Genomic DNA, 24,143 nt, shown 5'->3' with positions numbered 1-24,143 from the left:
GGCACCTGGTAGAGCATGTAAGGACAGTAGCCACCACCAGGAACAGGAACACACATGCTTAGGAGCAGTGGGCAGCACATTTCTGTGAGCCTGGGGAGCTGTAGGTTCCCTGCTCAAGGGCACTTCAGTCCTTGACCTGTCAGTCCTGGGATTCGAACTGGCGACCCTTTGATTTGTAGCCTGATTCCTAATCCTAGGCCAAGAGGGACTGCCAAGAGGTTTCGCCTTCAGTCTGAACGTCCCAGAGGCATAATGGGGGTACCAAGTGATCCCGGCTCTGGCTCTTGGCAAGATTGGTTAAGACGGATCAATGTGAAGACAAAAAATATGTGAAAATATGTTATTTGTGCAACCAACAACCCAGTTAGAAGAAAAGAAGTGGACCGTAACATCAGAAACGCTTCTCACTTGAGTCCGACAGTAATCGAATCATCGTCGGCAAAATGCAGCTTGAGTCTGTAGAATCTCTACAGCGAGAAACAGCACGACGGACAGTTCTTTAGCCATCATTGTTATGAATGCATTTGCCGCTGCTGTCACTTATTGTACACGTACTGTCGACGTCCCACTACGTTCTGCAATGCCGGATTGCAATGTGAATGGATGCCAATATTATGCCTGAGGTGAAATGACGGCTGAGCTCATTTGGCACTTTTGTGGTACTTTTTGCAGTATGAAAAGGGCTTGAGTCTCTTGCCCGTCCTTGAATTTGTTTGACTATTTCAGCTTCAAAGTTTCTGGTAGAAGTTCCGGAATCTCATAATCTCTCATGAATTTAAGAATTAAAACATATTCAATTGTCTGCTACCAAGTCCAGTTGCTCTTGATTTAACCCTCTCCTACATTTTTCATGGATTTTTTTTTGTGTAAAATCCTCTTCACTGTCTGGTGTTTTTTTTTTTCTGGTTTTGCAGCAAACGCAGAATCGTCATCAACAGGCTCTCTGATTCACTGTGTATTCACAGGACAATGGCCTGCTCTATTCACACAATGGCTCAATCCGACATTACCCTGACTTTGTACTGGGGAGCTGGCAGGGTAAACTGATTCAGACATTTTCATTCTTGTATATAGATTCTCCTGATAATGTCTAGACAAGTTCAGGGTTGCAGTGTATGTGTGAAAGAGGCTATACATTATATGCTAGAAAAGAGCTATTTCATAAAAAGAGTTTGTCCATGTGAGAAGGCAAAAGTTAATGTTCGTATCACCCTTTTAGTGTTGTGCTAGGTTGTTTGCCTCAAAAAATAGTTGTATAAAGAATAAAAAAGAGAATTCAAAGTTGAAGTGAAGTTAAAGTTGGCTCCTTTCTCACCTCCACTCAGTTGGTCAGTTACGTCGTGACTCTGATTTGAATGCCTTTTTGGAGAAATGGTCTCACACAGAACCCCCCTAATCCAACGTCTGAAATATGTGGGGCTGAGGAGGTCTCTGTAGCTATTTGGCCATCCGGCAAGCCGTTGTGGCAGAGCATACTGGCCCCTTAACTGGCTGAAAGTAGCTGGCTCTCTCCAGCTTGTCATGAGCCCGAGGCTTACAAGCATTTTTAGCATTAAGCATGTAAATGACATACTTACAGAAGCTCTGGTGAACGACAAAGTAGTTCATGTTCAAGTTATTCTTATTGAAGTCCTGAGAGTTCCATAAAGTTATATCGTATTGAGTGCCATTGACCGTGACAATACGTTTTTTCTCTATTTTGTTTGAAGTATGATAACGTTATGTAGTTGTGTAGAGGAGAAAATGAAAACAACTGTGCTTCAGTTTCCAAAGGGAATCAAAACAAGCATTGTCGCTCCCGCCTGTCAGAGGATATTAGCATAGGCTTGAACATTTCTCAGTTTCTCCAGGTTGGCACTGTGATTTCGCCTCTTAAATAGGAGCCAATGTTTGTTATTTGGAGGTAAAGTTCTAAATCGGCAGCCCGAATGTCTTGCCTCTAGTGTTTAGGTCCATATGTGTGACACAGTGAGTGTTTTTCTCATTAACCCACCCAGGAGACTCATTTTGAGTGTGTACCACAGCAGCTTAGTGTGAATGAATGGCCAGAAAAATAGATGCATCTTCAAATTTAGCCGCTTTAGTGTGAAAATACTCTTTACTCCTTTACAAACACTGTGTGCTCATTTAAAACTGTGTGTGTATGTGTGTGTTTTTCAGCTGGCTCTGCAGTCACGGCTGTGTGACAGGACTCGGATCGGAGAGTACCACCCCGGGGCGGTGCGCTACACACAGGCTGACCTGGTCGACCTCAGCGATGACGACGACGATGACACCAACGTGCTCTTCTACTCTCCTGACATGACCCTGAAAGACCGAGGGCCCTGAGAGAGAGAGAGAGAGGGAGAGAGAGGGAGAGAAAAGGAGCACGAAGGAGGGTCACAGCCAGAGAGACGCAGCGGATTAGAAACTGAGAGGCAGGAACAAGAGGTAGGGAGGGAATGGAAGGGAAGATTGGGGGGACAGTCAGGCAGATAGAAGGCGGAGATGAGCTGTCAGGTTCCATTATTAATCCCCATCCTTTACTATTTAATATCCTAAAGACACACACACACACATACTGAGCAGAGCTGCAGCACTCTGCAATACTACCGAGAGAGAGGAGCTAGAAAGAAGCGACTCTAAAGATCGTCCTAATGTTAAAGGCATCTGCTGCATCCCAAAGGTCTTAAAACAATTTCCCCTCTCTGCACTGCCTTTCGCGACTCCTGCCTTCTGCAGCATTTTGGCATGCCACAAAAATGAAAGGGGAAAGAAGAAACCACAAAGAACGGTTGAAAGGCAATCATAACAAGGTGTTAGTTTAGTATTCGCAGCAATTACCTTTTCACTTCTCTGCAGGGGATGAGGTGAAAAGCAGGCCTTTTAAAAAGCACCCTGTGTCAGCCGTGAAAGCATCTACGCCGAGATTGATCCCGGTTCTGAACAATTTTCTTCCCGATAGGGGGGAGGTGGAGTACAGTGGAAATACAGGAGGGGGCTTAAAAAACAGTGAAGATGACTTGGTAGGGAAAATAAGTCTCAAAGGAGTCTCCTTTCTCCAGCAGTATTTGTTTTGTTTTTCTATTTGCATATGGAATCGGTGCAACTTTTCACAAAAGTATTACTTTGAAAGTCTGTTTTCGTATTTTTATTAAATGCTTCAGTTGTTTGTTATATTGTATTTATCAATGTACTGTATATATTTAAGTGTACACTCTATTTTTGTACGTGCCTTGGACTGGAATGTGGTCCAAACCTGCTGCTCTCGTGTGACATATTCAATAGAGTGTTGTAGGGATGGCATATTTTTTTAGGTAAACCCAGAAGTTTGCATCGCACTGGTTCTCTTGACAAAAATCTAATCTGATTTTTTTGGAAGGATTATTGCAGAAAATAGGTTCTGTGGTTAACAAAAGTTTATGATACTTGCATGTTTTGTTTAGCAAGGTATTCTTCACAAATGAACACTGCAGCAAATGAGCTGCTGCAGCTCTCACCGGAGCTGTGTCCACACAGACAGAGTTTCTGCTGCTGTGCTGCTGTGGCGTTGCCTGCATTGAGTTTGCCTTTAATAATGGCCATAAATAATAGAATGCAACATTTTGTTTCTACCATAACCTTTGCACAGTTAAAAGCCGGTATTCTACCAATTTCTAGAGCCATTTAAATTTACTGCATTTTCCACAACACAGTCCTGCAGATATATCAAATCAAAATCTTTGTGTTAACAAATGAAGGGATTCCGGCCACAAAAAGAACCATAATATTTAAAAAAATATTGAGTTAAACATTTTTTTATGCCTGTGACATATACAGATAGAAACACTGAAACTGTCGGTTCTGTTGCTGGCATGATGTCAGTATGACTATCAAAATATATTTTCAATGTCTATTTTTGCTGAGAACAGTGGCATGACACGGAAAACAGGGGAGCATTCCTATGCTGTATCCAACACTAACCTGGAGCTAAACAAAGAGCTTTCGCGAAAATGTGGCCCAGGCTTTATAACTCTTTAAAGCATAAATACAATCACCTGAAGTCAAAAACTAGTGTTGGGGAATGAACAAACTACACCACGGTCACATGACTTTAACAATGTGACTAAGCTGACAATGTTTAATGCCCCCATAAACTCTGGTCTCATTTAGGCACTTGTCAGAAACAGCCTCATTTAAGACACTTGAAAGCTTAAAAATTCTCAAGTAGAATATTTAATCATGTTTTGATGTAGTTGAACTAAACATGAAGGTCATTTAAGCTTGTGTTAACCACATACCTCATTTCAGGCAGCTAAACAAACGAATATTTAAAAAAAAAACATTAACTTCAGTAGATGGGAACCGGAAGCGCCCAAATGCTAACTAATTTCCGGGTGTTAGGATTCATCCCTGCAACACTCTATACATACAGCCTTATGAAACAGTTAGAAATCATGTTATTAGTCAGTCAACACAAAACACACAAACACACACACACACACACACACACACACTCACTGAGGTGCCTGTCAAAACAGGCTGAAAACAAGGACACACACATGGCACAGCAACAGCCTTTGATGGTTCATCACCTCGTGGCCCTTGTCAGCGGTGCTGAGGGGGACAAAGCTGAGGTGTGATTGGCAGGATAATAGAGTCACTTTATATTCAACCTCAGCCCATTTGGTTTTTCCACACATAGAGGTGGTTTCATCACTGTCTGTGCGAGCTGCCGGCTGTCAGCCGCCTCTCTGACAAGTTGAACTAATGAACCGACACTTGACCCTTTTTACCCTTGAGTTGTTGAACTTTTCTGCTGGGCGTCAACGACACCAGAGTGCAACTTCAGTTTGCAGTTCACAGAGCCCCACACCACTGTATCACACACACACACACACACACACACACACACACACACTTTCACTGTGCCCCTACCCCTCTTTTGGCACTGTTGCTGGTTTTACTTGACTATGCACTCCATCAAATAAATGAGCAGGAGAGACATTTCATAACAAAGCTGAGACTGGGCGTGTTTATTTCATTTTCACATTTGATGCAATCCCTCATTCCCTCGTGCCATTTCCCTGCCTCCTGTGAAGTATCTGTGTGTTCGTGTGTGCAAATTGCGTGCTTGTGTCAATGTGTGTATGTGTGTGTTCCTGCGTGCGTTAAGACGTCTTTAAGACCTGGGCTGCCTAAATAATGGATATTAATTATTGGTTAGACCCTGCTGGCCCCTGTCATGTCTCCAAATCTGGTTAACTGGATTTTGATTAATGAAATATGCGCGCCATGTCCTCCAGAAAACAAGACTTTTCTTCCAACGCACCTACCCGACTCTCCCGCAGAGGCTCCGAGCCCCGCACCCCCTTCATATAAAGAGCCCGGGAAATAAGCGAATCTCCCTGTCACGCAAGAAGAATTATTATTCCCCCCCTGATATCGTCGCATGCGCCGTAATTGGATACAATTTAACACCCGCGGCCCACGGGCATGTCGGCAGGCGCACTGCCTACTATTAGCTCGCCTCGCCTCGCCACCCTATCATTTGTCAGATCCGTGTTTGTGTGCTCCTGCAGCCTGTGTGTGCATGCGTGCGTGTGAGTGAGTGTGTGTTTGCGCACGTGCATGTGGCTCGAGAAACCGGAGCCATTGTTGGAGTCCGGCCATGACCTAGCTGTGACGCACAGAGAGAGGAAGGGGGAGAGATAGAGAGACAGAGGAGGGAGGGAGACAGGCGACAGTAGCAGCAGCCCAGACGCTGAAAAACAAGCCGGAGCTCTGTCACCTCGGAGCGATAGCGAGGCAGGCCCGATGGGTGTTTTTCGCTCCTCCGCGCTGCCTCCATCGGGAGCCCTGTCTGCTGTTTATTAGAGCCCCGGCAGTATTTACAGTCAGGCGGGGATGTGGTGGAGGCTATAACCGCTCCTAAACTCTGCTCCTGCCGCTTACAGTAAATATGAGGCCGGGGAAGGTTAACAGGGAGATTACAGCCTGCATGAATGATGGCTTAAAAGTACAAATAATTGACTCGGAAGTTGTTGTGTTTGCAGCAGCCTAAAAAATCTGATGTTATTCTATACTTCAAAACCAACAATATCAGGATCAGTCCTTCTCTGTCTGTGGTACATTTGTTGCTACTGTAATGTTTAGTAACAGCTCCCAAATATAGCCAATGTAGGTTATAGTCTTATTTTTTATTATTTTTAAAGGCTCAGGTATTTTCTAAAAATAACAGAGCCACTGTATATTTAGCAAACGCAACTCAAACAGGAGTAAGTAGTTCACTCGTTTTCGGGGACTATTTTCAGTTAATGCACATTTGGTGCCCTTATTGGAGTATTTATGGCAACAGGGTGGTGTCTGTGGGTTCGACTTAAAAATAAACTGCAGTGGTCATGTTCATTGTAATAAAGAAACATGTCAGCTTGTGCAACAGTGTGGCTCATTGATTTGTAAACAAAAACAACAACACAATTGGGGTTGTTAATAAGAAAAAAACTATCTAATCAGTAATGCAGCCTTTTAAAAACCATACATTTTTGAACCGATTTCAGATTAGCTGCTTACTATTTTGCAAAAGACTAATGTCCTTCCCCCAAAAGCTACAATTTGACCCCAAGTCACTCAGTTTTTGGTAATTGTAGAGGGACACTGCAACAAATTTCTGCCCAGGGTCCCCCCGAACAGCTGCCAGCCAGTGAGCAGGTAAATACAAACACAACAAAATGCAATAACTGTACAATAAATTCCATATCTGTGTAACTTTCAACCAGTGTGCAAACAAGTCTCACCTTTTCTGTAGTTAGTTGGTAGTTTCTCTTATTGCACAATGGCCTTAAATGAAAAAAAAAAAATCAGGTAATAAGATATCACATTACAGGACTTCTCATTCTCCTCTTTACACTGTCCTTGAATCTGTGATCTGTCTTCTTTATTTCTCAGAGCTGAACTGTTAAAAGCTCCTCAATGATGCACTGACTGCAAACACCACACAGGTTTTCAAGGCACACCATTGTACATGTTGTACGAGACCAATAGAGTGTAAATGTTTGGATCAAAAATGTAACTCTGGTCCCTTTTACTAAATATTGCCTCCTGTACATATTTTTGCCTTTTTATTCCGATACAGCCATGTCCCCAAGGTTTTAGAAATATTAAACTCATCATGAGTCCAAAATCCCCCTGCAGAACCCCCACCCACCTAAAATGTCTCAACTAGTCACCAACCAAACTCAGCTGTGCAATTTTCTGACTAGCTAGGAAACCCCCCACCCAAGTTCTATTTATAAATCCAACTGTCCAATTATATTTTATGCATATTTTATCTCCTGTCTAAATGAGGGCTGCAATTAACAACTATTTTCATTTTTTAAATTAAATTAACATTACATTGCTTCAGAAATCGTGTGCTTAATGTCCGTTTTTCCTCCCGCGTCCTATCTAATAACAGCTTTGCTGCTGCTGCTGCTGCTGCTGCTGCCTGAGCGGAGTGCAGGAGCGATCGGAGCTTCAAGCGCTGCGATCCGGCCCCGAAAGAGTTAAATTAATCTCTCCCTCTTCGCTCCCTCTCTCCCTCTCGCTCTCTTTCTCTCTCTCAACACACACACAGGCTGCCACCGCCCCAGATAACAGAGGGGCGCCTCTCCCCAGCCAGCCAGCCTCCGCTAATCGCAGTGGCAGGAGGGGGGAGTTGAGTGCCGGCGGCCTCTCACAGCGCTGGGCTTTTTATTGACGCTGTGTGTGTGTGTGTGTGTGTGTGTGTGTGTGTGTGTGTGTGTGAGCAAGGCTGTGCATGCTTGTGGGTGCGTGTCAGAGCGAGAGAGCTATAAAGAGGTGGGTGTGCGTCTCCCTCCGCGCTCTGTGTGTAAATGTGTGTGTGCGCTCCCCGCCAGCAGCGGAAAGCAGGGAGAGGCGGGGAACTGGGAGGGTGGGTGGCGAGGTTATGAGCGGAACTCGACAGAGGCCGACAGACGAGAGAGAGGGAGAGGGAGGGAGGGGAGGGGAGGGGAGGAGAGGAAGGAGGGGTGGGGGGGAGATCTTTCTTGTGCTGCGCTGAGAGCCGCCACCGCTTCTCCTTCCTCTCAGATAAGGTTCGTTTGAAGGTTTTAATCTTTATTCTCTCTCTCTCTTTCTCTATAAAAAAAAAATAAAAAAAGACGCGAGTGTTCAGTGTTTTTGTCCGCGCGCTTTGGAGAGTCGGGGTTGCCGCTTTATGATCCCCAAGGTCGGCATAAGAAGTGTGATTGATCGCGGTGGTTATTTTATGTCACGGAGCCAACTGATTGATTGCATCGATGAATTTAGCAGCCTATTGATTAGGGTTTAATCTATAGGTCCATGTATCTCACTGCTCCAATAATCTCTCTCTCTCTCTCTCTCTCTCTCTCTCTCTCTCTCTCTCTCTCTCTCTCTCTCTCTCTCTCTCTCTCTCTCTCTCTCTCTCTCTCTCTCTCTCTGTTTGGCTCTGAGCCACGCTCGCCCTGCCGCGCCAGGCTGTAATTATCCCCGGTGAGGCCGCGCTAACGCAGCGTGGCGCGCCTGTGGGGAACCGGTTAGCCCTACAACACCGGTGGGGGGGTGAGTGCATGAATGTGCGTGCACCCCCAACGCGCGTGCACGTCTAATTTCTCGTTTGTGTGACACAGGAGGGGGAAAATGGAGCTGTGCTGTTGATATTTGAGTCAGTGCATAGTCCTTGCATGAACCCCAAAGCTTTGGAGATGAATTTTAGATTATGAAATAGATTTGAAACAATTGATCCGTTCACTATAAAGCCACCGTTGACTATCATAAATACACAATGAGTTCCCATAAACATTTTATTGGAACTGTGGTTGATTTTCAGACTGCCATGAACAATGCATAATCAGCACCATGAGTGTTTTTTTAAAAGTGTCTGCTCAAATATAGATCCGTTGGTTGTACGTGTGTACGGGTCTGTGCGTGCGTGCTAGTGAGAGTTTGCGTGCACGCGTGTGTTTGTGTGTGTGTGTGACTGTGTAAGTTGCAGTAAGCGATCCATAACGATCTGCAGGTGGATTGTGCTGATTAGTACCGGCTGCTGTGGACTGAGCTGCGTGCAAAGAGCTTCCTGCAATCTGAGCCTGCCGACTGTGTGTGTGTGTGTGTGTGTGTGTGTATGAAGGCAACGCAGTGCTCACTTGCATGTTGGCAGTCGGCCTTTCTCTTTTCAAAATGTGTCTGTTTTGAGGCCAGCATGTGTATATTTGGTTAATGTGTGCTGAAGGTGTGTATGTTTGTGTGAACTTGCAAGAATACTCTGTGTGTGTGTGTGTGTGTGTGTGTGTGTGTGTGTGTGTGTGTGTTAGTTGTTGGGCCACCGCTTCAGTGTCTGATTGCAACAGCAGATGGTTGGATCACTGTGACCTCCCAGAGTGTGGCTCCCTCTACACCAGGGTGCACGCATGTGTGTGTGTGTGTTCACACTGTTTTGGTTTATTCAACACACACACACACACACACACCTATGCATGACATACAATGCCAGTTAGAGGACGGGATCACAGATTTTAAGCACGTTTTTCGTCACCATTATCCAACATGAGTGTTTTCAAAGGCACATGCTGTTCTCTGTGCTGGCGTTTCTAACCACAAAGTTCACACACAGTCGTAAAAGTGAAGCCATAAAAAAAGGCCCTGCGCCCGCTCTACAGGCCTGTTTTTGTGCGTTTCCCTCAGACTCTTGGCGAAGGTGGTTTTTTTCAGTGCCTACAACTGTGTGTTTTTGTGTTTGAACGTCAGAAACTCGGTTTGCCCTGCGGTTCCTCGGAGCAATATTCATCCTAATCCAGTTTCCAGAGAGTGATGGAGAGCCGTTTGCCTCTGAGTCAGAAGCAGAGGCAGAGGAAGACCTGGTGCCTTGTGCTGTATTTCTGCCTGTCTTTCCAGACATCCATCTGACCTTTCAAAGTGATTATTAGTTCTGTGTGACGTCAGCAAGAGGCCGTTTTTAACTGAGTAATATAGGAGTTTTCAGCATTTAAAAATAATCTCCCTGACTCACTTGTCGGTGGCTTACAAAGACTTCTCAGACAGTTTGGAGATAATCAGGTTGCATCTGAAAACCTCCCTGCTGACACTTCTGAAAAAGGCACATCAAATCCAATATTTACACTAACAATACAAACAGTTGGTAGTGTGTAGCAGGGTTGCCAGGTTGGATCCTACCTGCAAAAATCTGGGCAGGGGAAGTGGTTGGGACATATGGCGCAGTGTGGATAAATGTGTAGAGCATGACTCTCCACGCTGCCAAGGCTAAAGATGGTGGTATCCTTCCTGGGGAAATTCGTGTTGGCATATTTCTATAGACAAAAGGACATGTTAGCAGAACCAAACGCGGCACTGTTTTGACTGCAGAGAGCGCCGGTATGCTGGTCGAATGATTGCAGCTCTTCTCGTGCCAGCTGCCACTGTGTGACCACATAAAAAATGAAAACGGTTTGCCTTCTCTCTGTTCGTGCCCGTTGTTTACTTCTCATCTTGTGGTCAGCTTCCAAAGACTGCATATTTGGAGTCTGAGCTTGCTGAGTTGGTTTGAGCTTGTCGGACCAAAATGCTTCTGAATCTTTATGCTGTATGTTCTGAACCACCGAGCCACCATACTGTCACCTATAGGGTTGGGCGATCTCTGACAAATTGACCAATGATGATGCCCACAGTGCAAGATCACCAAAGACAATCATATAATTATTGGTGGCAGATTGGGGGGATTGTCCCATGGGCTTCTTCTATAAAGGTACAATAATTCTAACTGATAAACTGTTCATTCATTCATAATGCATCTTGCTCCCTTTGCTTTCTTGCTGAATGTCTGTATAGGCCTATCTGTCTCTTCTCTCTGCTGCAGAGACTCTGGAGTGGGTCTGTGCAAGACATCCAAACTGATCAATTCATATGGGCACAAAAACTGCTAAAAACACTATTTTCACCATGGCTTTTAAATCATCTATGACTGACAGCCATCGCCCAGAGGCCCAACTATACTGTCAACTCTTTAATGTTTATACATATTAATAAGGCATGGCGTGAAAATAATCGAAACAATATATCACAATAAGTGAATACAAAATTGTGCCTACCTTACTGTCAGATCCAGAAAAGGTACTTCACTATGCCACTCTAGCCAGAGATATCTTAAAATGCGTCTTTATTTCTTCATTTTGGCCCTCAATCCTCCTTAAGCTGTCTTTTAACTGTTGCTGTTTGAAAGCGTCTGGATAAATAAGAAATTGCTGGCCTTGTGTTTTATTGTAAACGGGGAGCTTTTGGAGAGCAATGACCTGAGGCTGGTCCAAGGCTGTGTGGTAGTAAAATTAAGAAAACAACTTGTTATTTGCTTTTTACACAATACGGGATGGGAATTGGTAAAATTGTACCAGCATCAATGCCATTATCGATTCTGCTCATTTCTCAGATTCTTTATCGATTCCCTTATGGATTCCTGATCAATTTTCTGTGTGGGAAAAAAGTAGGGCTACATAGGTTTTCACTGTCAATACAACTGTTCTATTATCTCTGATTTATTGATTAATTTTATCTAACCGAGGAACCAAACCAAGGAAGTCGTGGCACTCATGCATAGAGTTTCAAATGCATAGCTTTAAATGATCCGATGTGACAAGCACAAACCACACTTTGAACAGTTTCCTCCTGTCTGCCATGTCTTCCTTATTGATGCAAGTTTCTAGCAGAGTAGATGTATGAGTTCACATCATTGTTCTGAAACATGCAGCATGCTATTCAGATAGATTGGACGGTTTGAAAAGAGTTCTTAACTGGAACCTGTTCTTGATTCCCATCCCAGTACACCATCACTAATTTAAAATGTCAAACCAGCCAATAACACAGCCCAGCTCTTGTCAACACCATGCACTCATGATAATTTTTTAAAATGCCTTTGCAATCATGAATAAAATACTGATTAGATTGATGTCATGGTCCAGTAACACAGAAGTTAACACTGTTACATGTTTGACTGGGGAACACAGGGCCGATTTTTGTCAATTTTTCAGACTAAAGTTCATCTGATCTGTAACCAGAATGTAACAAGTAGCATCTGTAAGAATTATATATGAATAAGCTAAATATGTATATAAATATAAATAAATATAATACATATTATATATTATACATATATAATACAAACATATAAATGTGTTTATATACACAGTTTGTGTGATAATAAAGAGCAGGGGGAGAACTGAACAGAGCTTTAACCAGCTGAAACTCAACAGAGCCAGGCTGTGACTCTCCCACATGGCTTGACTTCCACTTCAAGAGAATACATGAGATTTAAGCCAATTCCTGTTGATTAGTCATTCTCATGTGGATGAAATCTACCTGAACCCTGGTGTGGAGTTGCATCCTTGTCGCATCTAAACCGTGTTCTCAGATGTAGCCGCCTTCGTGTGGATGTAGCCTCGGTTTCCTCGTGGTTTAGCTGCTGTGGTCACAGTGGGCAACTCCCAGTAATGAGAGATAGAGGGTGGAGCTGATTAGAGCAAACATGCCCAGAAATTCACCCTGATTTTATTTAAGTTTGAAGAAAAGGCTTGATGATTTGTTTGTCACAGAAACTCAGATGCATGATGCAGTTTGGTCCAGTGTGCCATGCATGAATACATCCCTCCCTTCTGCCCTTTCTTCTTTTTCTTCTCTCCGCTCACTTCTTTTGTACCTCTCTCCAAACTTTCGAATAATTTGCCCTTCAAGATGAGCTTTGCTTTTTTAATGCGCGCATATGTGAGTGCTTTGTGAGCTTTGTGTTTGTTTGTGTATGACCGTCTGGTTTAACTCCTACTTTCAACAGCTGTGGCGAACGCAGCCAGACCTTCCATTTCCAAGTCCCCCTATCCTTTTCCTACTCCTACTCTGCTTCTGTCTGTCTGTCTGCTGGCTTTTCTCTCGTCTCTCCTACACACACAGACACACAGACACACACACATGCAGGCACATGATGCACACACACCTCAGGCTTGATATTCATAGCCTCCCTCCTCCTCCTTCACTTGACATGGGAGCCTTAACAGATGTGCCCCAGCCTTGAGCTGCCTCTCCTTCTCTCCCCCTCGATCTCTCTCTCCCCCTCGCTATTGCCCTGTGCTTCACAGATTCACCTTATCTGTTGGTTTGGAAAAAAAACATAAAGGGACATCTATCTTTTTATTTTTTTTTTTACAAAATGTGAACCATACTAAACATTTGGATGAATCTGGGCAGCTAAGGCACAAAAACAACACTATGGGAGAACAGGCTGTTAATAAGACCCAATTGGGTCGAATGTAAATTCCAGTCATCCTCTATCACCTAAACAACTCAATTTCTTGCAAACTTTAAATCTCATATGTCTCTCTGTTAACATAACCTTTATATTGGTGCACCTTTTCTTCAGTCAAAAAATCAGTTTTTTTCTTATTTTGACAAACTATTTAAATTATTTTTTTATTCATTTACCTTATTATAATATATTCCATATAATGTATTCTCACTTGCAGTTAATTTTCTGCCGTATTTCTGCTGTTAAAACCTCGCCTATTCCTGTTTTGGAGTTTCAGCGGAGCCTGTGTGTGCGTGTGTTTTTCTGTGTGTCTCTGTGTGTGCGTGCGCGCGCAGCCAGTGCCGTGCGCTGGAGGCTTATGGTAATTGCGGTCTCCCGACTGGCCTTCTGGGTAGAGTCTGCGCGAGTGGGAGTGGAGCGAGTCGCTCGGTCTCGGCAGCGTTCATCCATTCTGTGCGGCACTCCCCGTACAGCTCCGTGCGTCCTCGGTGCGAAACGGGGTGTTCCTCCACGCTCCGCGAACAAAACGCGGGACGGAAAAGCTTCACGGAATAACCTTCAGTAAACCTTGCGAGACGCGGATTCCGGTATCAGCGAGGACATGGAGTGACGGAGAGCGGGAGAAAGGGGCTTTTTCCGAGGACGGCGTGCTCCGCTGAAACCCAACATGGCGCTGCTGCGAGGTACGGCCGAGCTGAATTAATTTCTCCGCGAGTCCGCCGACCTCGCCACCTGTATCCTATTGGGGGCCCGGGCCGCACGGCGCATCGGCTCTCCGACTTAAAAGGACCTTAACGGATTTTCTTTTTTGTGGATTTCTCTACGTCCTGTTTTTTCCTCCGCGCAGGATATTTTTTGTTGCTTTATTGCGACCCAAGTGACATTTGCAGCAGCAAAAAAAGTCCGTTTGAAATATAGGGTAATGGATGAGAGTTGCCTGTAGACAATAGAATAATCACCAAGAGCTTTATATGTAAGACTTGTTTTGTTTCGTGACAAGTGGATAACCTGTTAGACACTTTTAGTTGTTTTTCCTCTGTGGTCGGGATTGAGTGTCTCCAGCAGACAGGACCGTAACCGGGTCGTCTACGTACGAACGGATCGCAGTCCTCCTTGTTAACTTGGGAAAAACAGGAAAAAGGCGTGAGTTGGGGCGCACGGACGACGGCTGGAAGTAGCACCAATTAACAAGGTGAGACAATCAATGACACACCGAAATGTATTTTCTTTTGCATTTGTTTTTGGCGATGTGAAGTCTCCTGCACGAGAACACATAACGCACACGCAGTGGGGTTTTTTTTTAAATAGGCTATCTCACATGCTTTTAAAGGATTCCGTGTTTTCATGTTGATGTGTTTTTCAATCAAAGACAGTCTTCTTGTGCGGTTGAATGCAAACGCGAGAGTCCGTGTTGTGCGCAGAGACTGGGAGAGGATCGGCCACTTCTAAGAATAGCGCATAGGGTGGTCTTTGTGCGTTTCGGCGGGGCAGTGGCATGTGGTTGATAAATAACACACGCGCACACACACACACACACACACACACACATATAATGATCCGACCGTGAGCTTGGCCTTTTTTTCCCTTTTTTTTTTACAACTGTCCTGTCAACCGGAGGGAGGTGAGAAGGACGTCCCAGAGATTAGTGGAGTTGAAAGTGGCGCCGTCCTTGATGGTGAATATTCAGGGCTTTTCGCACTCTGTTTAGTGACTCTGTGTGTGTGTGTGTGTGTGTGTGTGTGTGTGAGAGAGAGTGTGTGAGAGAGAGCGAGACGGAGCCTGTGGGGCGAGGGTGGGAGTGTGTATGTACGCGTGTGCGTGCGCGCACACGGAGCTTCTGCGCTAAACAAGGTTACGGAATCCAAGCCTCGCCCTGCCAACGGGAAGCGAGCGGTGCTGCTCCGTTTATACACGGTTCAGTTCAGTTGGAGGGCATCCCCGTGGTGTGTGTGTTGGTGTGGCAGCCGAGTGTGGGGTGTGTGTGTGTGTGTGTGTGTGTGTGTGTGTGTGTGTGTGTGTGTGTTGGGGCGAGGGGGGGCTTTGTTTGGACAGAGTGGACGTTGATCAGTCGTCTCATCAGTCCCAGAGGTAGTGTTGGGGGAAGGTGTGTGTGGGGGATAGACGGGACTGCACCGCTCACCTTCCTGTCTAGTTGATGGAAACCGCTTTGGCATCCTGCCACCGCACACACAAGCACACACTTCGTGTCTTGCAGGTGTTCTCCGATCTGACTTTGCGCTGCAGTATGTTGTCTTCCACTCTTGCACGCAGAGGCTGGTTTGTGACTGACTAGTTTGCATTGCGGGGGAATATCCTTTGCGCACGGGAGATCCGTGTAGCGCCAGCTCGGACCCCCTCCCCCTGCAGCCACACGCTCTTGTAGGGAGAAAGTGTCACCGTAAACTCTTTAATAATACTCGAATACTTTAAAAGTGCCATTTATAACTGCCACTATAATTTCTTCATTGCTTTGTGAGCTTTTCAGATTTAATACCCTACTACTTAGCAATCCGTGTTTTTCTGCTTTACCATTATCAACTTTAAAATATATTTTTACTTCTTCTCCAGTCATCTCTCTGCTCCTGCACCAGCTTGTGGGCGGCAGCGATCAGTATGAACCACATCTTATAAAGTTGCTGTTTAATTGAAATAAGTGCTGCAAGGCGTGTTGGATGCGATCCAAACGGAATCCTAACGGTTCTTTAAAGCTCCTCTGCGGGCTGCGTGTAGCGGGCACTTCACGATCAACAACGCAGCATTCAACCGGAGACTTTTTCCTTCATAAAAACACGCTCTCCATCGCAGGAGCACGGCTCATATCGCGGGAGTTTTTCCTCCCCCGTGCCGCCGCGCCTGCTGCCTGTCCTGGAGCCACACTGGCACTAATTAGGGGACGCTCTCTTAGGAGGATCGATGAGCCTCATATTGGCTGGCTCCAGCTCATTGACGAGCTTAGTGAGGGAAGCAGCTACTAAAAGACCACTTCAGCCCCGGCAGCCAATCCAGCGCAGGGTATACAGTATAGAGAATCGCTCATAATAACGCACGCGGCTCAGGCTCGAGCAGGTTGGGAGTGCAGGACCTCGTGTTGGGACCTTTCGAGGGAGCGGAGCAGGGGGATTAACTGGTGGGGGGTGGAGGCTACTTCAAGGGGGATTTGATGCAGAATAAAAGCTTGATTGTATTTAAATGTCACCTCTATCACCATATACGGTGAGGTAAACGATCCATGTCATGCATCTACTTACCATTAGTTTTGATTTTGTAGTTTTTCCAGATTAAAATCAAACAAAACACGGGGAGATCTGGAGATACGGATCACTGTTCCTAATTTAAGGATTACGCACAGTGATCCATAAAACCATGTGGCTAATTATTTACCAGATTTTCCAGTGATGAAGCATTTGTTCCATTGCATTTAGTTTGTTTTTTGTGGACATATAGGGACTTTTACTGAAGTGGGTCAATTTTCCAAAGTAAAAGGCATGACTTTAGGTTAAGTCAGACTTATAGTTTCATATTATGCCTCAGTAGTGAGTTTTCATCCAGAAGTACCAGATGTACGAGGCTATCCCATATTGGTAACCTTGATTTCTTCTTGGGTGTTTCTCTCCTTCCTTCTCAATAACCCCCAAACTTTATAGCAAAGTAAACATGCTTTTTTTTTAAACTGCTCTGTCTGATCTTTCGCTAATAGAACCTGTTCTCCCAAGCGGTGTGTGTTGTGGAAGAGTAAAACAAATACTTCACATTTTGTGTGGGCCGAGTTTATTTATAGTTGAACCCCGTCGGACTGTTTTGCGCATCATTTTTCCACTGTGTGCTGTGATGTCAGTGTGGGGCTGATCTGTTTTCCAGGTGTTGAAACACAGAGGGGGAGGGCTGCTTACCATAGATTGACATACTGATATTTTTTCCTCTCTCTCTCTCTCCATTTTCATGCAAGAGGACTTCACACTTCTTTCTTGTTTTATTGCTCAGCCTCATTAGCTATTAAAGTGGGAGTCAAGGCTGGTCCAACACAGAGAATAGAGTGTTCATTTGCCTCACATTTATTTTATAAGAAATTACTTCTTATTAGAAAAATGGAGAAATTACTTTAGCCTACTAGTCAACTGTCTCTCCATATCACACAATCGATGTATGAATGTGTTTTTGTAAACATCAGAACACCATAAAACAGCAATTTGTGGCCCTGTTTTGGGGGAAGGTGCACCTGATTTCACTAGCCTCGTGCCTGCTGGGCCACATTGTCATGCTGAGTGATGTGTGACAGTGGATGTGTCAGCGTGGTTGCTCCGTTGGGTGGCTGACTGACTGGGGGGGTCTGCTGCTTCTGTATAGGGACAGCCCCACCACCTCCATTTTAAACCTATTAACCTGCTGTTTGTCCGCTTTTCTTATCCGGAATCAATAACGACCACGCAGGGAATATTACGCACAGATAGCGGGCACGTCAATAGCCTACAATCACGGGACCACTTTTTGCACATCAAACCTGTTCTGGTGTGTTGGACAACAAGCATGTAAATGTGCAATAAAACAGTCAAAAGAAGTGCCCGTGTTCTGTTTAATATCCAGTCGGGAGGCACGAGGTCTGTCATATTGTTGTCGCGCTTGTTTTTTTCTCCTCCTCTCACTCGCTTCTGGATGTATAAAACAACAGTCTCGTCGCTGCCGGCGCTGCGCTCGCTCGCTGAGGCGAGGTGCGTGTGAACAAAAGCGGAGGCACGGCAGAGAGCCGAGGAGAGATCGGTTTTCCAGGCGCTGCGCAGCTCCCGGAGGAGACGTCACGGTTTGATTGAAGCTATGCTCCGTGCTGGCCTCCCGGGACCTCGCGATGAAACGAGAGAGCTGTCCCCCCTCCCCTTCCCTCCTTCTCCCCCTCCTTCCCCTCTCCTCCTCCTCCTCTCTCTCTCAGCGCTCCACAAAGCTTTTTGTTTCGACGAGGTCTGGAGCGCACGGATCACTTCCCTGCGGAGACGTGTCGGCCCCCAGTGCTGTTTGACCGGCACAGAGGCGGTCATTACGGCCCCAGAGAACCACAGCTCACATTATTCTCCTCCCTTACAGCTGTCTGGCATAATAACACAGATATTTCTGCAGCAGAATGTTGGCTTATTTAGATTTAAGTTCCTCGTTTGTTCCTCGTCTGCTTATTCCTCCAAAAATATTTGGATTTGCAAATTAAGATGATGTTTGATATTTCCCTTATCTGTAGTTAAAAATCTAAATCTCAATCACTGTATTTAGACCAGTGACCTCGCTCTGGCCTATCGGAAGATTGATTTAGCAGCGGAGTAGTGATGACACACCTCACCTCCCTCCTCTGAGTCTCTGCAGGCTCAGTCTTGATCAGGCCTCCTCGTTTGTTTTTAGATGTCGGTGCCTCGGGCATCTATCTACTGACGAAATCCCACAGACGCTTGGCAGCAGCAGGGTGATGGCGATAGTTTATTACAGCAACCCGCCTTCAAAGCAGGAATGTGTTATCTGCCGTCTGCATGGCACATCACTGAGTTCATGTTGGTTATAAAGCTTTTGACCTTGAGTTGAGGGTCCTCACCGGGCTCCAAAGCACCGAGTAAACACCTAAAGTTCATTTTGAGTTAAGATTAATTTGTATTTTAGCCTTATAGGCCTCAAAACAGTCATCCCCCCATCTGTCAGTAGGCTTGGGGAATATGTCAATATACTGATATGAGATTAGATATCGTCTTAAAATTCCGATATCACAATATGGCAAGATTCCTGGTTTTCAAGGCTATATTGCATTTAAGCAGTGCAATGTCCTGCCTTTTCCTGCTTATACCCACTTAAACCCACTTTACTGATGATTAATATTAAAAATCACTGTATAAATATTTAGTGAAGTCTCCAGTAGTCAACTCTGCAATATCATCTGCATATCTAGGTATTTGGTCAAAACTATTGTGCTGTTTCATTTTCCCATAGAGCTGAGCCCCATGTGTCACCCTGATGTGTGACCTTTTAAAGCCAGAACTAGGCCATGTCAGAAGCGTGACAGCTCGGTTTACCTCACACTGACTCGGCACCTGTTTAAACTGACATTCATTTAGCCTAATTTACTTCTTTACACACCACCAATAATTAAGCCTCCTCTTTAAACACACTGTTCATCCTATATGGGGGGTAGGGTCATGTGTAGGGGGTGGGGGGGGGGGGGGATCAGTGCTTTTAAGCATAATGTGCTTTCATTAGAAACACATGAAAGCAACGCCAGCTTTTCAAAGGGAAGTCAAGAAACCTCCGGTAAACGCGGGCCGGCTCATGCATGCGCATCCCCCTATTACAATCGGGTCCTTTGGTGGCATAAAGGGCCATTTAGTCCCCATTTGGCCCGGGATGAATAGAGCCAGTTCAGCAGCCGCCGCCCGGGCCCTAGTGACAGCACGGGGGGCCTCACAATGTCACCGTTGTTGACGGCCGTGCTGCCGAGGGGGGCAACTGAACCGTGCACCGACTTGCATGCGGCTGTGCAGCGGCCCGGGAGGACGCAGGGGCCCCTTGTTTTCAGCTCGGTCGCTAATAATGTGACAGCTGAAGAGGCGCTGCTGGCTCCCTCCGCTCTGCGCTCCACCAGCAGCGCGCTCCGTGTCTCTCCACAGCATTTATCTCCTCCGACTGCCTCTGTCCAATCTGCACACACTTCTGCTATATCAGAAAGAGAGGCAGTATGGACTCTGATGATCAATCGGACCATTTGGCACGCGCCAGCCTGATAATCAATAACAATTAAAATTGGGCACGCGTTCTCCTCTGTGCGCGCTCTCTTTTTTTTTTTATAGCGCTGGGTGTTGATGCTTTGAGGCCCCGAGGCTGTGTACTTAGTAGTCAGGCTGTAGTTTTGGTCCGCGCTCTGTATGTGTTTTCTCAGATTTGTTCCCGCTGATTTCTATTTTGTTCACCGGCAGTGTGCGCAGAATTCCTTTCGTTTTGGGCACACAGAAACAGCTCGCAGATATGCGTGTGTGTGTGTGCGCGCGCGCGTCCGCATTTAATCCCTGTTTATGCCCAACCCACCCCCGTCGTTGCGGAGATTATCCTGCGTCACACTGCATTTTTTCGGAGCTTGAACGGAGCTCTACGCTTCAGAGAGCCTGGCAAAGCTCCAGGGACAAAGAGCGAGAGGTCGCCTACACTCCCGGTCCCCATACAGCCAGACCCACAGTACCCCGTTATACCACTGAGCAGCCGTGACCTGATCACAGACACCAAGTTCTGTTTATGAATGATCGAGGGCCCTGGCTCCTTTTTAAATCTGCGTTTCTATTTGGTCGTTTATCAACTTGTAAAGAGAGAGGAAACTGCTAGTGGTGTTAGAGTAGACCTTCCCAACTCCAGCGTCTCTCCCACACACACACACACACACACACACACACACACACACACACACACACACACACACACACACACACAGATTACCGGTGCGCACGCAACCACTGCTCAGCACGGGGGAACAGAGAGGCCTCAGCCCTGGAGGAAATGATGAGCGGTGCCGGTGAGCATACCGTGGGTCACGGAGAGTTCAAGTAATTGTCGTCAGAAACAGGAAACGAGGGAAAGAGAGAGTTTGTTTTCCCTCCTTCTCTCTTTATCTCCCTGTCCCTTTTGTCCTTGTTTTCTTGTCCCTACTTAAAAAAAAACGGACAATGCGGAGATACAGAGCTATATGCGGTTCCGCTAAAAACACCCGGTGGTTTTCTGTTTAATGGTGCGAGTCGGGGCTGCGCTCCAGCGGTCTGGTTTATAAACGCAGCTCCGACCGCTGCGCTCCCCCTTCCCCCCTGCCCGCCTGCTGCTGCTGCCGACCAGTGTGATGGATTGGACGGCCGTCGGGAGTTGTTTGTTGCGCAAACTATTCTTAGCAGCGGGGATGAGCGTCAACACATACACGCACGCACACTGCCTTTTCCCTCCATTCCTATCTCTCTCCCCTCTCTCCTTCCACTCATAATGTGACACTTTTGGCAGGATTTCTCCCCGGAATATTGTCAAGCATCCGCATTATGGGCTACTAATGTCAGACAAAACAACACACAGTCAACAAGCTCTTTTTATGTTTAGCCCTTACTAAAAATATAAACATGAGGCTTCTGCCTCCCTTTCTTTGACATCAGGGTGTGAATGTTAATAAATACTATTTTTAAGCATCTAAAATATATTAAGTCCCATTTAAATGCAACAATAAGTATTGTGGCCAAGTGGGGACCACCTCTCAACCATCCAAAATTAATATTCAGGTAGAAATAATATAACTAATCTGATTACCAAATGGTGCATCCACTGCAGTGAGAGCACAGAAGAAAAGTTTTCACTAAACACTGTTGATTGTCAGATGGTTATGGTGCTGCAGAAGCTCCCCAGCCCAGCCCAGGTATACAATGTGTCACCTGTTGTTTTCTTCCTGTCATGTTACACCCTCTCCTCTCCCGGTCCCCATCACCTATGATATCTTTCATTTTAATTATTGTGAGCAACCGCTTTCCAGATAGTTTCCTATAATGTCTAGTGTCCTGCAGTAATTTGTCTGCAGGCTTAATGATCTGTTTTGGCAGGAAGATTTGAACTGAACTCACACAGCCTCTATGGCATGAGCAAAATATAGTTCAAATGCAGCTGATGGCTGCATTTGCAACACTGATGGCACAAGCTGTAAATATGCTGTTCTCATTCTCTCAGGAAACATCACGATGCTGTCAAGTGTTGCAAGGGCATCTTGATTTTTTTTGGGCACAGAACTGTAATTAAGTCTAAATGTTATGCTGTGGTTTTATTGGCTAAATTACAAATGCATTGCTTGCATGAATTTGGAAAATAACCAGCATCAGAAGAAGATTGTGAATTTTGCATTATGGCTCTAACAAAATTATATTTACTTCATCACTTCTGTCCAACATTGTGTGTGTATGTATGTATGTATGTATGTGTGTATATATATATATATATATATATATATATATATATATAAAAGGAAATGAATGAAATAAAATCCTATTTTTAAATGATATTGAAATTGCTTCCCTCTGGGGAAATCAGATGCCTGTCCAAGACATTTCCTCAGGCTACAGGACATTAGTAAGCACCCTTTTCCCTCATGTAGGCACAACAAAAGCATTACCCGGCTGGTGATGGTACAGTGGGCGACGGAGCTCTTTCTCCATTGCGTTTAGGTGCATTTTTAACGAGTTCTGATTGTGTAGTTAAGAATCTACAGACCTCCATTCATCCTAGGGCTGAGATGTATTCCCAGCGATGCATGCAGTGTGCCGTCAAGTGCTTGATCCTGACCTTGAGTCCCGGTGCAGCCTCTCATCTTTCTGGACTGCTATTAATTTTATGGAAATGACAGGTGCCGTGGCGACGCAAACTCCTCAGTCATCAGCGCAGTGTGGACACGATGTGGAGTATTAACAGGCCTTAAGGTGTCAGGCTTTCTTTTCGTTTTACTAAACTATACAAGAAGGTATCCTTTCTGTTCTGCTGTGTTTTTTTTTTCATGCAAAAGCAACGTACATGTAGGCTATGATTATGCCAAGGACAGATATTTCATTATAGTGGGAGTGAAGGTTGTGTTTTAGGTTAAATGGAAATGTCCATAAAGACAGCATGTCATTGAATATGTGCGTTTGTATAAGAGGCTTATTTTTTCATTATCATGTTCAGTCTCATGTAGTGCATGCTTTTCAATGCATGAGGGGCCGCTGTGTGTGTGACAAAGACAGAGAAGTACATATGTTGCTCCAAGAAATACAGGAAACTCAACTGGTCTGATGTGATTTCTCAATGGTGTCTGTGTAGTATGCAGAAACACATACACGTGGCTGTATGCACATATTGTAGCAGTTTTCCCCACACATGCACACCGTCTCAGTTCCGTCAGATGTGGATGTTGTTAAAGCAGGCCTGGCCTCAGGGAGCAGGGGCAGGGGGGGAGCTGTTGGGGGATGGGAGCGCTGGGGCAGGGAGGAGCCGTGCCGAGGGGCCCGCAACAGGCTGATTAATGGGCCCCAGGTCATGGCAATAAAAGTGGCGTGCCAGCAGCGCAGCAGCTAGGCTCAGAGGCGTTTCTCTGTGATGATCGAGGAGGCGAGTTTCTCTGCTGCTCTCAGCACGGCAAGGCTTCGCTTTTCCTATTTAAAGACTTCTCTCCTACCTCGCTCCTGCACTGGCTCCCCTCACCTTGCTCCACTGCCTTGCAGAAATGTCCAACCCTAAATATTCAAGTCTAATATTCAAACTTTCCTTTTTAAATAATATCAGCCAAGTGGGAGCAATAATTTCACCTTTTCCCATTGTTTGAGGATTTTAAAACAGCCTCTTTAAATTAGGCGGACCACTCTGTTAGTGTTAAGATGACACTTGACTCATGAAGGTTCGTAAGTCTTCAGTGATATCTCAATTTCTCCATTTGTACAAAAATATTTTATGAATACCAAATGATTGCAGTTTTGCGGTTTCTTTTCCTCACTGGATTGTGATATCTTTCACTCAATAATATAGATGCTATGATTGTCACAGTTCTTTAAAACAAATTTGTGTATTCACTAAAATGACACCAAAACATAAATGGAAATTTGGAAAAAAAGAGTAAAGTGTAAGATATTTTTCAATATATGTCAATAAAATTAACATGGTTCTTATTTGACATATGTTATTGTAAAGATATACGTTTTGAAAAATGCATTTGGTTCATTTTAATCCAAAACTGTATTTAGCCCTGGCAAGACCTATCTTCGTATCTTTAGTCCAATAAAGTTTTTATATCCAACCTCAATCAGCACCTAGCTGATAAAAGCACAGATTTAATGTTAAAGACCAATTATTACATGTCCCATCTCCTAAAATGCTGCATTATTAT

The 24,143-nt window shown here is 45.1% G+C and overlaps 2 protein-coding genes across 3 annotated transcripts in view; both read left to right on the top strand.

Annotated features, from left to right (window-relative positions):
- The window catches only part of si:dkey-100n23.5, a 52,310-nt gene extending 47,918 nt beyond the window's left edge, over positions 1–4,392 (top strand). The window contains exon 13 of the mRNA XM_059343384.1: positions 2,161–4,392. Coding sequence (XP_059199367.1) covers positions 2,161–2,328 — 168 coding nt within the window. The 3' untranslated portion in view covers positions 2,329–4,392. The remainder of the gene's footprint in view (positions 1–2,160) is intronic.
- A 9,011-nt stretch (positions 4,393–13,403) lies between these two features.
- Positions 13,404–24,143, top strand: part of bcor (BCL6 corepressor) — a 36,726-nt gene continuing 25,986 nt past the window's right edge. For both annotated transcript variants that reach the window (XM_059342722.1, XM_059342721.1), the window contains exon 1: positions 13,404–14,453. The gene's annotated coding sequence lies outside the window, so the exon portion shown is untranslated. The remainder of the gene's footprint in view (positions 14,454–24,143) is intronic.

This window comes from Centropristis striata, chromosome 10 (genome assembly GCF_030273125.1).
Source record: "Centropristis striata isolate RG_2023a ecotype Rhode Island chromosome 10, C.striata_1.0, whole genome shotgun sequence".
In the NCBI taxonomy this organism is placed as follows: Eukaryota; Metazoa; Chordata; class Actinopteri; order Perciformes; family Serranidae; genus Centropristis; species Centropristis striata.
The sequence above is the reverse complement of the archived record's forward strand: the minus strand, read 5'-3'. Positions and strand labels throughout refer to the sequence as shown.